The 12610-nt window shown below is 41.8% G+C and overlaps 1 protein-coding gene across 1 annotated transcript in view; it reads left to right on the top strand.

Annotated features, from left to right (window-relative positions):
• igf2r (insulin-like growth factor 2 receptor) overlaps positions 1–12610 on the top strand; it is a 198241-nt gene that overhangs the window by 94179 nt on the left and 91452 nt on the right. The window contains exons 23-27 of the mRNA XM_059986536.1: positions 2048–2218; positions 4195–4338; positions 8110–8288; positions 10859–10946; positions 12097–12309. Coding sequence (XP_059842519.1) covers positions 2048–2218; positions 4195–4338; positions 8110–8288; positions 10859–10946; positions 12097–12309 — 795 coding nt within the window. The remainder of the gene's footprint in view (positions 1–2047; positions 2219–4194; positions 4339–8109; positions 8289–10858; positions 10947–12096; positions 12310–12610) is intronic.

Genomic DNA, 12610 nt, shown 5'->3' with positions numbered 1-12610 from the left:
TTCTTCCTCAGCTTAAGGTAGCCCTTTTTGTCTTAGCTTCTGGGAACTCGTATGAGAGGGGCACGTCCTCTCAGCTTTCACCTTGGTTCAGCTGCTGAATAATCTCTTACTTCAGTAAGATCATTCTTCTGAACACCACTGAGTGGAGTCCCAGCTGACTTAACGTTTGCTTAGAGACAATATCTTGACACCCAGGATCGTAATGAGCCTCTGAACAGCCTCCAATGAAATGAGCCCAAATCTGTTGACTAGTGTCGACGTGGCCTCGTTGCAGTTCCTCGTGCAGTTGCAGAAAGGTCTCCCTACTTTCATACTCTGACCTCCTTGGCCGTTTGCCTTCTCTATTTCCATTTGTAGCTGTGTACTATTTCTGATGTGTACAGACATCCTCAAAATCCTCTTGTGCTCAGGGAGTCATGGTCATGTAGTGGTTGGCATAAGGCTTTATAGTGCCAGCAGCCCAGATTCAATTCCTGTCACTGCCTGTAAAGGACATTGTCCCTGTGACCATGAGTTTCCTACGGGTGCTCTAGTTTCGTAGAATACTCCAACTTACAGTAATTTCCTCCCTCTCCCTTTCCCCATCCCAGTTTCACTCTGCCTCCTTTTCCAGCTGCCTATCAACACTCATGATTCTGCTGCCTACTACCCATAGTGCTTTCCCCTTACATTCCTTCTTCACCTCTCCTGCCTATCCCCTCCCTGCTTCTCCTCCCCCACCCCTTGATCACTCTGATTGTTTTTTCCTCCCCACCCTCCCCCACCTTCTTAAATAAGGCCCCTGCCCCCTCCCCCTTCAGTCCTGACGAAGGGTCTGGGCCCAAACTGTTGACTGCTCGTTTCCGACCTGCTGAGTTCATCCAGCTTGTTGTGCGTGTTGCTTTGACCCCAGCATCTGCAGTGTACAGTTGGCCCTCCTTATCCGTGAGGGATTGGTTCCGGGACCCCTCACGGATACCAAAAAACGCAGATGCTCAAGTCCCTTATTCAACCTGTCTCAGTGTGGTGGACATTAGGACCCGGTGGAACCCCAGACCTTATTTAACCTGTCCCAGTGCTGTGGACATTAGGACCCAACGGAACCCCGGACCTTATTTAACCTGTCTCAGCGTGGTGGACATTAGGACCCGGCGGCGGAGCTCTGAATCTGTGGTGTTTCTGTTCACGAAAATAATCACGATCGCGATTGAAAATAAAGTGGAAATAATAAAGTGATCGGAAAGAGCTGAAACGCCATCAGTCATTGAAAAAGCATTAGGCTACAGTCGGTCAACGATCGAAGCAATTTTAAAGGATAAAGTGAGAAAGGCCTGCCCCAGTGAAAGCTATAATTATTACTAAGCAACGCAGTGGTTTAATTTTTGGGTTTTTGATCCTCCAACGTCAACCACGTGGAGAGTGTGCTCAGAGGTGGTCTGTCACTGGATCGAACATTCGTTCCCAAGCCCGGCCCTGAAACTTAAGTTCTTAAGTGTTTTATATGCATAGAAAGGTAAATTATATACTATGTACTAAGACAAACGTTTGACTAACTGATGCTAAATAATACCAGATGTACCTGTTCTAACTTACTTAGTAAGGGAACTTACGATTTTTTTTTGATCCCAATTCACGATAACCCACGCACATCCTCCCGTATACTTTAAATCATCTCTAGATTACTTATAATACCTAATACAATGTAAATGCTATGTAAAATAGTTGTTATACTGCATTGTTTAGGGAATAATGACAGGGAAAAAAAAGTCTGTACATGCTCAAGCAACAAGTGCTGGAAGAGCACTTCCGGGTTTTCTCGATTCGTGGTTGGTTGAATTTGTGCATGCGGAACTTGCGGATAAGGAGGGCCGACTGTACTTCGTGTTTGCTTATAGTAGAATATGAACTTGGGCAAATAGGATTCGTGTAGATGGGTGAGAATGTTGGTATAGACATGAATGGGGCAAATGGCCATTTTCTATGCTGTACAACTATGCATTGCGATTCTAAGCTTTATCTGTCTTGCAGTACAAATGTTTGCATAATTGTTTTGTTAATTAATGTGCAGGTTTGAGGGATACATTTATTATCCGTTTTGTCTGTGACACTGATTCCTATCCTGGAAGGCTCGTCTTTCTGCGAGAAGAAATTGGGAGTGCAACACACATTCACAACACCTTCTTTGAGTTTTATACATCATTGGCTTGTTTCTCTGCTCCAGTTGCTTGTCTTGTCAGTGGTAAGCAAGTGATATTCAACCCTTTTGTAATTGAAATCACGTCCTAATTGTAGATTATTTATGCTCAAATTTTTTTGTCAAGATGGTGGTGGGTGGAGCATTATAAACTTCTTGCATTGTTGAATTCTCAGTGCTCTTTGGGAAATCTCTGTCAATAAAATCTTCCCTTTGGGAAGTTTCTGTGCTGCATTTTAAATTAGTAACTGATCTAAAGGGAGGTTGTTTCCCTTGGTGAACTACATGAGGTATCCCACTCACTATAATAAAATTCAGCAATATATAAACTGTTTTTGCAGGCTGAATTTTGCCCCATGTAGCTTGTAAAGTCTTTTAAAATTGGCCTTGAGAAATGATCTCCAAAAGATCTTTTGAGTCATCAATACAATGGACACTGGATGTGCTCTACGTGTTCCTTTTATGGAGCCAATATCATCTGGCCGAACAGAAACATCTTTATTCTGCTCGCTTGTAAGGTGTATAGTGAAATTGCTGTGTTTTTATATTAATTCATGACTTAAAATAGTACAACTGGTTATCTAAGAAAACTTTACAAGTAGATTTTGAAAGGAGTGACAATTGAGTCCTGTTATTTCATCGCACAGCAGAAGTCCGTGGAGCCTTATTAGGCAATTATGATAATAAAATTCCACTTCAAAATAATGCTTTTCCTGAAGAGTAGGGAAAGCAAGCATGTTTCTTCAGTACAGGTTAAGTACCCCTTATCTGAAGTTCCAAAATCTGAATTTTTTTTTGAGCACTGACATGACATCAGAAAACAGAAAATTCCACAAGGTGCTGGGTAGGTTCCCTGGTGATGTGCAGGTCACTATGCACCACAGGCAGTTCTCTCCTCAGAAAAACTCTGCAGAAGGCGAAAAATGATGATCTCGATCGCGTATCGTCAGTATCGACTTAACGGTTTGCTGATCCTGAAACAAGCAAACACCTATCAGGACAAACTGAAAATTGATGGTACTTGTGAATATTCAGCAGGCAGGTTGCAGAAATTTAAGAAAAGGCATGGTATTAGATTCTTAAAGCATCTGCTGATCAGAAAAGTCTAGCCCCATTACAAGTCTACAATGCTGATTGTTTCTATATCTTGCATAAAACCTAAAAAAAAGTAAAATACAAATACAGTGTATTGTAACCTTTTAATCAAAACATGGCATTGTAGGTGGAGACTGAAAGCCTGCAGTTGTGTTGTTGTTAACAGCTGATTCAGGTGTTCTCCCAATGCTGCTTTTCTACTTTTGTTACCCTATATACATTATATTTTCATCTTTAATGGTATCAAATAATTTTTACAGTACGTATGTGTGATGAACAAGAGTAAGACAAAGATTGCTGACCAATAGCTCATAAATTTTAACTTATTATATCAAAATCCGAAACACTTCCAGCCTCAAGCATTTCAGATAAGGGGTACTCAACCTGTACTAAGATGTGAATAAAAGAAATAGAAAAGGGAAGAAAGGATTGAGAGATGAGACATTGAAAATACGGTTCCAGATAAACCCCGCGCTAAAAATGCAAAGGAATGAAGCTCTTACTTGCAGCTTTTCGGTGGCTGAGCAGTTCCGATAGAGACAAAGACTTTACATGTTTTTTTAATAAGAAGTCATCGAAATGATTAGACCTCAACTTTTTGAGGTGTATTTGCTGGTTACCTAGTGATTAAATACAAGTGCATTCTGTGGAGTATTTTTGTGTGAAAGTTGACAAGCCAATAAACTTCATGATGTTTCTGTTTAATATTTGTATTGCTGGGAACTGCTCTGATATACTCCAAAATAAAGGGGTTCAATTTTTTCATCTTTCGAAGTGTAGACTAATGTATTAAAGCTGAATTGAGTTGAAGCTTTTTGTGTAAAAATAGGTTTTTTTTGCTCATAATTGGGGACCTTAATGCATTTGTCCAGTTGGTTCCTCCACAATTGAAATGTATAAAAATCTGCATTGCTCGATGGTTTCAGATGCAGCAGGCAATGAATATGACCTGAGTGAGCTCGCGAGGGATGAAGATCCTTGGATTGCAGTTGATACAGCCGAAGATGGAAAAAAACGCACATTTTATCTAAATGTCTGCAAACCCTTGCCTCCAATTGAAGGTTGTCCAGGTGAGTGTAAATGTTAGGCTATGAAATCTTTGACTCAGTGTGAGTTGAGGAACTGCTGTATACTTGTTCTTACAGAAACGTGACTCCAGGACAATATCCCATGCACCACCAATCTTTAAGACATACTACTTAGAGACTTGTGTTAATATTACTTTGTGATTGTATGTGCTAGCATTGTTAAGTGTCGCATGTGACTATATATGTACCGTGGTTTTGCATCTTGGCTCTGGGAGGAACACTGTTTCGTTAAGCTATATACTTGTGTCTGGTTGAACTTGAACATGGATCTCCGTGAAGCTGGCGCAGAGCTTGACCTTGTATTTTCTAGGACTACAGTTACTGAAATTGGTTTTCATGAAGATTAGCTCAATTCTTTGTTTGGGAAGGCACCCCAATCAGACTATCAGATTGATAGATAGATAGATAGATACTTTATTCATCCCCAAGGGGAAATTCAACATTTTTCCTGTGTCCCATACACTTATTGTAGCAAAACTAATTACATACAGTATTTAACTCAGTGATATGATATGATATGCATCTAAAATCACCCTTCCAAAAAGCATTAATAAATAGCTTTTAAAAAGCTCTTAAATAGTTTACTAAAGTGCATTGAGTGGTAACTTAAGCTCAGTCCTAACCCTGGCACTTTAACATGTCTTGCCCCTGGTGGTTGAATTGTAGAGCCGAATGGCGTTGGGGAGTAATGATCTCTTCATCCTGTCTGAGGAGCATTGCATTGACAGCAACCTGCCGCTGAAGCTTATCTTAAAATAAGTTTCTGCTGCTGTTTTATTGACCACGCAAGTGAGTACAGGTTCACTTCAGACTTTGAGGGAGAGCCAAGCAGCATCCATGTTCACATTAAGGCTGTTAAATTCTACTTCCATTTATTCCTGGGAATTGTACAGTTTGCTTTGGGAATGAATTGCCTTGGTCTCAGTATTTCGAGATGCTGGTAGGTATGTAGTGAACTTGCCATTCCCCATGAATAATGGCAGCATTAAGCCTCATTGGACAAGCAAAGTACATCTTGTATATGGCTGGACATTTACATTTACAGAATAAGATTTTATTCAGCTCCATTAACTGTATCATTTCCTTTGGTTCAGAAAAATAAGTAGATTTTTAAAAACATCCTTAACTAGATCCTAGGATTTGAAATGTAGACATTGGATCCATTGTGTAGGTCTCAGCTGTTTGTGGCAGTGGTCCCTTCTATAAACCATGATTATAACTTGTCTGTACTTTTATATTTCAGCTCAGGGACTTGACTGAGATATTTAACAGCAAATCAGTTTGTCCTCTAAAGCCAGGAGCAGTGGTCTTTAGATTCATAGAGCTGGCTCTTTGGCTCATCTAGTTTGTACCGAACCATTAATGCCATCTACCTGGACCTTGGCCTTCTATACACCCACCCCCCCCACCCCCCCAAATCCAAATTTCTTAAATGTTGAAATCGAATCCACGGGCACCACTTCCCTGGCAGCTTATTCCACACTCTCACCACCCTCTAAGTGGAGAAGTTTCCCCATCGTGTGTTTCCCAACCTATTTTAATGTCCTGGAACAACAGCATTAAGCAAGGGGTCCATGGACTTTCAGGTTGGGAACCCCAGCCTTAAACATTTCACCTTTCACCCTTAACCCGTGGCCTCTAGTTGTAGTCTCAATGGAAAAAGCCTGCTTGCATTTGCCTGAACTATACTCCTAATTTTGTATACCTCTATCAAATCTCCCCTCATTCCCTCAGTCAGGGAATAAAGTCCTAACCTATTCAACCTTTCCCTGTAAATTAGTTCCTCAAGTCCCAGCAATGTCCAGCTAAATTTTGTTTCGAATGGTGAGTGAACTTGCAGAATGAAATTACAGTATGTTTGCATATCGTGTGACTAGCATTACTTCAGCAGATAGCCTCGTCTTTACTGGTTGTGAGGCTTTGTGTCAATATCTTGGCTTGCCACATCTATGTCCCAATATTGATAGCATTAAGCTGCACAGCAAATGTATTTAATAGATAGTTTTGTACACTTTAATTTTAGTTTGTGAGCCACTGTTGAAGTGGCACGTGGTTTTCCTGCTTTTGATTCTTTAATTTCACTTTTGCTTTTGAAAGGCAGCTTTCCCCCTTGATCTAACCCTCCTTAAAGGAAATGTTGCTCTTATTTATGGGTCAGATTTTAAATAGAGTTGTATTCAGGGTGTTAGGACCCAAACCCAGTGCTGCTGTCCTCCAAGAGAACCACACCCTTGTCGTGGTTTGGAAGCTTGTGTGCCTCAGTAACCCGGGGAGTTCTGTTGGCTGGAGTCAGGGCTTTCTGCTTTGGATCTTGGTAGGGTCATCCATGCCACACAGGTCAAAGGGTAGAGGGCAGACTAAGAGTGGTCCATCGGTCCTCCAGGTTCCGTTGTTCAGCTCAGGGCTAACAACCCTGACATGGTTAAACAAAACTGTGGCCAAAACAGCAATGAAAAATCCTTCTTTATCTGCGTGCGACAGTATGGTCAGACGGGTGGAGGATCTTCATTGTTGCCCTGAATGCCAGCAGCATTAATTACGGGTGGCAAGAGAGACCAGTGATACGGTAATGAATCGTTCCCCCCCCCCCCCCCCACCCCACCCCACCCCAATTGAGGAACCCTTTGAATCAAGCTTGAAGTTCTATATGAGACCAAGTTCAAGTTGAAGTTTATTGTGAATTAACCATACACATGTATACAGCTAAACGAAGCAAGGTACAAAATGCAGTACCCATATTATTAATGTAATGTTAACAGATTTTTAAAAATTCTGTAGGCGTTCAAGCTGATATAGTGGGTATATGACATATAGTTAAACATAATGCTACTGCTGCTGTCATGAACACTGTGGCAGTGGGCTGTTGAGAAGTCTCACAGCCTGGGCGAAGAAGCTGTTAACCAGCCTACCAGTCCTCGTTCTTATACTGCGATGCCTTCTGCCTGACGGTAGGAGATCAAAGAGGTTGTGGTACGGATGGGAGGGGGTCCTGTGTCAACACAGTGGTTCTGGTTATCCCCTGGGTGGGGTGGGGGGGGGAAAGACCCTCACAATCTGTTGCAGGGACTTGCAGTCAGATGCTTTGTAACTGCCATACCAGATGGTGAAAGCTGGTCAGGGCACTCTGGATGGTTGAATGGGGGCAGGGAGCCTTGCTCGCCTCAATCTCCTGTTTACCCTGCGTGTTGCAACTTGAACTATCACCAAAATTCAAATTGCCAAATGAAATCCAGCTTTCTCTGCTGGGTCTCTACTCTTGCCGTGATTACTTGCCATTCACAAGGTACTTGCTTCGTTTCACAATATCCATTTTGAAGCTGAATCCCAGCAATTTATCTGTCTCCCTCTCTTTTTATGAAAGCAGAACTTTCTTCCTCTCCTCTGCTCATTTGTAGAGATCCAAGCAGAAGTTTTTGATCAGTCTAACTGTGGCACCATACCTAAGTGCTTTAATCTTTACCGCTCATCTTAATTCACTGTTTGTTTCTTTGCAAATGTATGCTACCCTCCTGGCTTTGTGAAAAGGATTTTCCCAGAAGTCCCACAGCATCAGGTTTAAAATGAAGTTGGGTAATGTTCTTGTTCAGGCTGGGTGATGTACAGGCAGGCGAAACCAGAACACCCTGTGCTTGTAATAGCCTGGTGACTCTGTGTAACAGTACTTGGCTGGAGTCTATACGAACAACAGCATGAATCAGAAGGATTTTAAGCAGTGAGAAGATGGATTTTAAATGGCTTGGTTTTGCTCGCCAGGCAGTGCTGTAGGATCCTGTGTGCAAAATGAGAAGAAGAGTCTGAACTTGGGTTACGTTCAGATGAGTCCGCAGGCTGGGACTGACGGCTCCCTGAGCATTGTCTATCGGAACGGCGACAAGTGCAGAAACAATCTGCGGTATTCTACACGCATCCTCTTCCAGTGCGATGAAGTCCCAGTAAGTCTGTATTTTCCCAAGTGTTTTAGAGAATGTAATTTGTCAGAAACGTAGCAAGCTGTGTTAATGAGCAGGGAATGAGTTTAACATTTTAAAGCTTAGTTTCTAGGAAGACAATTGCACCAATGTGAAGTACTTTGACACCATCAGAAATCCATGAATCTAAATTTCTTGTAGTATTTTTCAGATGCATTATCTATTGGCTCATTCGCCCAATCATTAGTGTGCCCTCTTTGCACCCTGTTCAGTTTTAGTCACTGGTATGTGATTCCAACAGTATTATCAAAAATTAAACTAATTAAGACTGTAGATCACCAATTTAGCTAGTTTTTTTTTCTTGCCATTGTTTTTCTGCGGTTCACTCTTCCTCTGGTCAATAAAGATGATGAACTGGCTTTGTGTTTACTTGATAGGACCTGCCCTCCTTTGTCTTGTTAACTTGAAGCTGTATGGCTGCAAAATTTGTTTATTTACTGAAATACGGTGCGGAATAGGCCCTTCAAGCCACCCCACTCATCAATCCCAGGGCTTAACCCTAGCCTAACCACAGGACAACTTGCAATGATGAATTAACCAGTCTTAGGCCTGTGGGAGGAAACCCATGCAGTGATGGGGAGAACGTACGGACTCCCTATAGACAGTGGCGGGAGTTGAACCCAGGTTGCCTGTACTGCGAAGCATTGCGCTAACCACTACGCTACCACACAAATGAAGCACGCCTTGAATGTTTCATGTGACATATTTGGTACAACAATGCAACATTGTCAACATGAACTAAGTACATAAGGGTGAAGAGCTAACTTCTGTCAAATGTAATTTGTTCTTTGTAATACAAGTTTCTGCTTTTTCTTTGGGAGGGAAGGATTTTAATTGTCCTTCACTTTCATACAACACTTATCAAAGGGAGTCAGTTTAGGCCTGTGTGCTTCTTCTGGTGTTTTTAAATAATGCTTCCATGCTCCTCTCCATAGCCCTACAAATGTATTCTTCCAAAATATATACTGATTTCCCTTTTTGGAAATCACTGTTGTATGAGCATTTCAGTCAGTGCTTTCCAGGTCACCAGCTGTGCTTGAGGAAGAAAATTCAGTTCGCTGATCAAAACAATTTGCCTGTTTACACAAGTTCAAAATGGTTTCAGCCGATGGACTTGAACTAAGTGAAGAGCAGGGAAGCTAGGATTGTTCTCCTACAAGGAGATTTAAGAGGTACTCAAAGCCACGCAGCTTCTCTAGGTCATTAGATGAGGAGAGTAGCGCTAGTTCTTTAGAAGTTTAATTAAAACCTGATTACCTTTTCTCCTGCAGAAGGGAAAATGTTAGGTGTGGCATGGTTGTATAGTGGTTAGCAGGACTGGCGACCCAGGTAAAATTCCCACCGCTGTCTGTAAGGAGAGCACTTTCTCTGTCTGACCATGTGGGTTTCCTCCCTCAGTCCAAAGGCATCCAGTTGGTAGGTTAATTGGACACATGGGTGTAATTGGGCATTGCAGGCCTGCTGGGTCAGAAGTGCCTGTTAGAACTTAGAAACACAGAAAACTTACAGCACAATACAGGCCCTTTGGCCCACAAAGCTGTGCCAAGCATGTCCTTACCTTAGAACTACCCAGGCTTTACCCATAGCCCTCAATTTTTCCAAGCTCCATGTACCTATCCTGGAGTCTCTTAAACAACCCTATTGTTTCTGCCTCCACCACCGCCACTGGCAGCCCATTCCACGCACTCACCACTCTCTACGTTTTAAAAAAAAACAACAAACAACTTACCCCTGACATCTCCTCTGTACCTACTTCCAAGCATCTTTAAACTGTGCCCTCTCGTGCTAGCCATTTCAGCCCTGGGGAAAAGCCACTGACTATCCATACGATCAATGCCTCTCATTATCGTGGTACACCTCCATCAGGTCACCTCTCATCCTCCATCATTCCAAGGAGAAAAGGCTGGGTTCACTGAACCTATTCTCATAAGACAATCTCCCCAATCCAGGCAACATCCTTGTAAATCACCTCTACACCCTTTCTATGGTTTCCACATCCTTCCTGTAGTGAGGTGACCAGAACTGAGCACAGTACTCCAAGTGGGGTCTGACCAGGGTCCTATATAGCTGCAACATTACCTCTTGGCTCCTAAACTCAATCTCACGATTGATGAAGACCAACACACCATATGCCTTTTTAACCACAGAGTCAACCTGCGCAGCTGCTTTGATCGTCCTATGGACTCGGATCCCAAGATCCCTCTGATACTCCACACTGCCAAGAGTCTTGCCATTAATGCTATATTCTGCCATTATTAACATGCTGTATTACTAAAATTTACAAAGTCAAATGTTTTGTATTTAATGCACTATCAGAAATTTATGATTTTTAAGTGTTCCTTAAATTTGAGTACCCTGAAGGAGAACAACCCCATCTTCTCTCTCTCCCCCCCTCCGCCCCAGTTGAAGCTGCTGTTGCCATTTTTGATCTCTTTCTAAGTTAGTAAATTTTGGTCTTGATCCAGGAACTGTTTCTAAAGGATGTTGTGCCTTTCTGAATTGCCTTGCCATAAATTTGCTCTCTTCCACTGCAGGGCTCCCCTGTATTTGAAGGCACTGATGATTGCGAGTATCTTTTTGTGTGGCGTACTCCTGCTGCATGTCCGGTTCGCAGGGCCCAAGGTAAAAGTTTGTGGGTATGACAGTATAACTAATTTATAAGTTAAGTCTTGTTCTTTGGTGAAGCCCGTTCATTTTTAGCCATTGGGCACCAGCTCCATAAAGAACTTCGGAAAACTGGTCAGGATTTATGAAAATTGATTACTCGGAGTCAGGTTTAATATCACCGGCATATATCATCAAATTTGTTTTGTGACAGCAGTATATTGCAAAATGTAAAACTAACTTAAATTACAGTAAGTATGTTTAAAAGTTAAATAAGTAATGCAAAAAGAGAAAACAAAAGTAGTGAGGGACGTTCATTCAGATATCTGATGGCAGGGGAGGAAGCTGTTTCTGAATGGTTGAGTGTATCAGGTTCTCATTGATGGTAGCAATGAGAACAGGGCATGTCCTGGGTAATGTGGGGTCTTTAATTATGGATGCCATCTTCAGGCACTCCTTGAAGATGTCTTGGATGCTGGGGAGGCTAGTAGCCATGACTGAGTTTACAACTTTAATTCCTTTATACTTAAAATTTGGTCCAGTTAATTTATAGATCATAGTTTATATTGTTCAGATCTTTTAATGCTGAGCTTTACCCTATCTTTCCTCGTTGTCGAGCCTTGGATAACTGGAAGTAGTCATATAGTTCTTTCGGACATGGTTCCCGTACTGGGATGTTATGGGAACTTGATTCAGTGCTTTGGTCAGTTCCATGAAGACTTCTGACTGTACTTGCAACAACTTTGCTAGCTGCAATGCCTGAAGTGTTCAGTTTGTTAAGACTTGGACTAGTTCGACATATTTTATTGACTCGGAGAGCCTGCCCAGATTCTTTTATGTAGAAATCAATAGCAGTAATGTGTTGGATAATTTTATGATATATACAAGAACTTTCTGGATTTGTGCATTGAAGAATTGACAAAAGATGAGTCTGTTTTATTATATTACACCCAGTAGTGTATAATGGAAGGGTTAATTGCTTTAAAGGACATTTCGGAAGTAGTTGAGTTATAGGACGTTTAGGGATTAACATTTAGAACGAGTGCTTAGTTAGAAATGAAATGACAGAATTAAGTCTGGATAATGCAAACCATACGGGTATGAAGCATAAAATGGAGACAATAAATTGTACAATGCAACATTAACAAGAATGTGTTTGCTCTTGCAGGTGAAAATTGCCAGGTTAAAGACCCCAAATATGGTTATGTACTTGATCTTCGCCCACTGGCAAACAAAGAATATCAGATTAAAGTTGATGAATACACATACTACTTTGGAGTTTGTGACCAGTTGAGAGACTTCAAGTGTGGAAGTGACACAGGCAGTCAGGAAGATGCGGTTTCAGCATGTCAGGTGAAAGAGCGTACTCACAAAGTTGCTGGTATGTTTTTCCTTTAATGTATTGATATATGCCAGCTGAGAATGTTCTAGGGAAGAGTTCTATTCTGGGAAGAGGAATAATATAAACAATGATTTTGGTAAAGGATACAGGTCATTTCTTAATATTTATTCTCCCAAAAGAGAAATCTTGGCATTTGGTGTCCGCACAGTCCTGTATTTGTTAACATGGAGCCTAGAGCAAGTCTGTAAATCTGAAGGACGTTGGGAATGGTGAGGAAGGGTGTGGGACAGGTGGCAGATGAGGCATGCTGGGCTGTAGGGAGCGGCACGGCTGCAGACAC

The sequence above is a fragment of the Hypanus sabinus genome, chromosome 12 (assembly GCF_030144855.1).
Source record: "Hypanus sabinus isolate sHypSab1 chromosome 12, sHypSab1.hap1, whole genome shotgun sequence".
Lineage (NCBI taxonomy): Eukaryota > Metazoa > Chordata > Chondrichthyes > Myliobatiformes > Dasyatidae > Hypanus > Hypanus sabinus.
The sequence above is the reverse complement of the archived record's forward strand: the minus strand, read 5'-3'. Positions and strand labels throughout refer to the sequence as shown.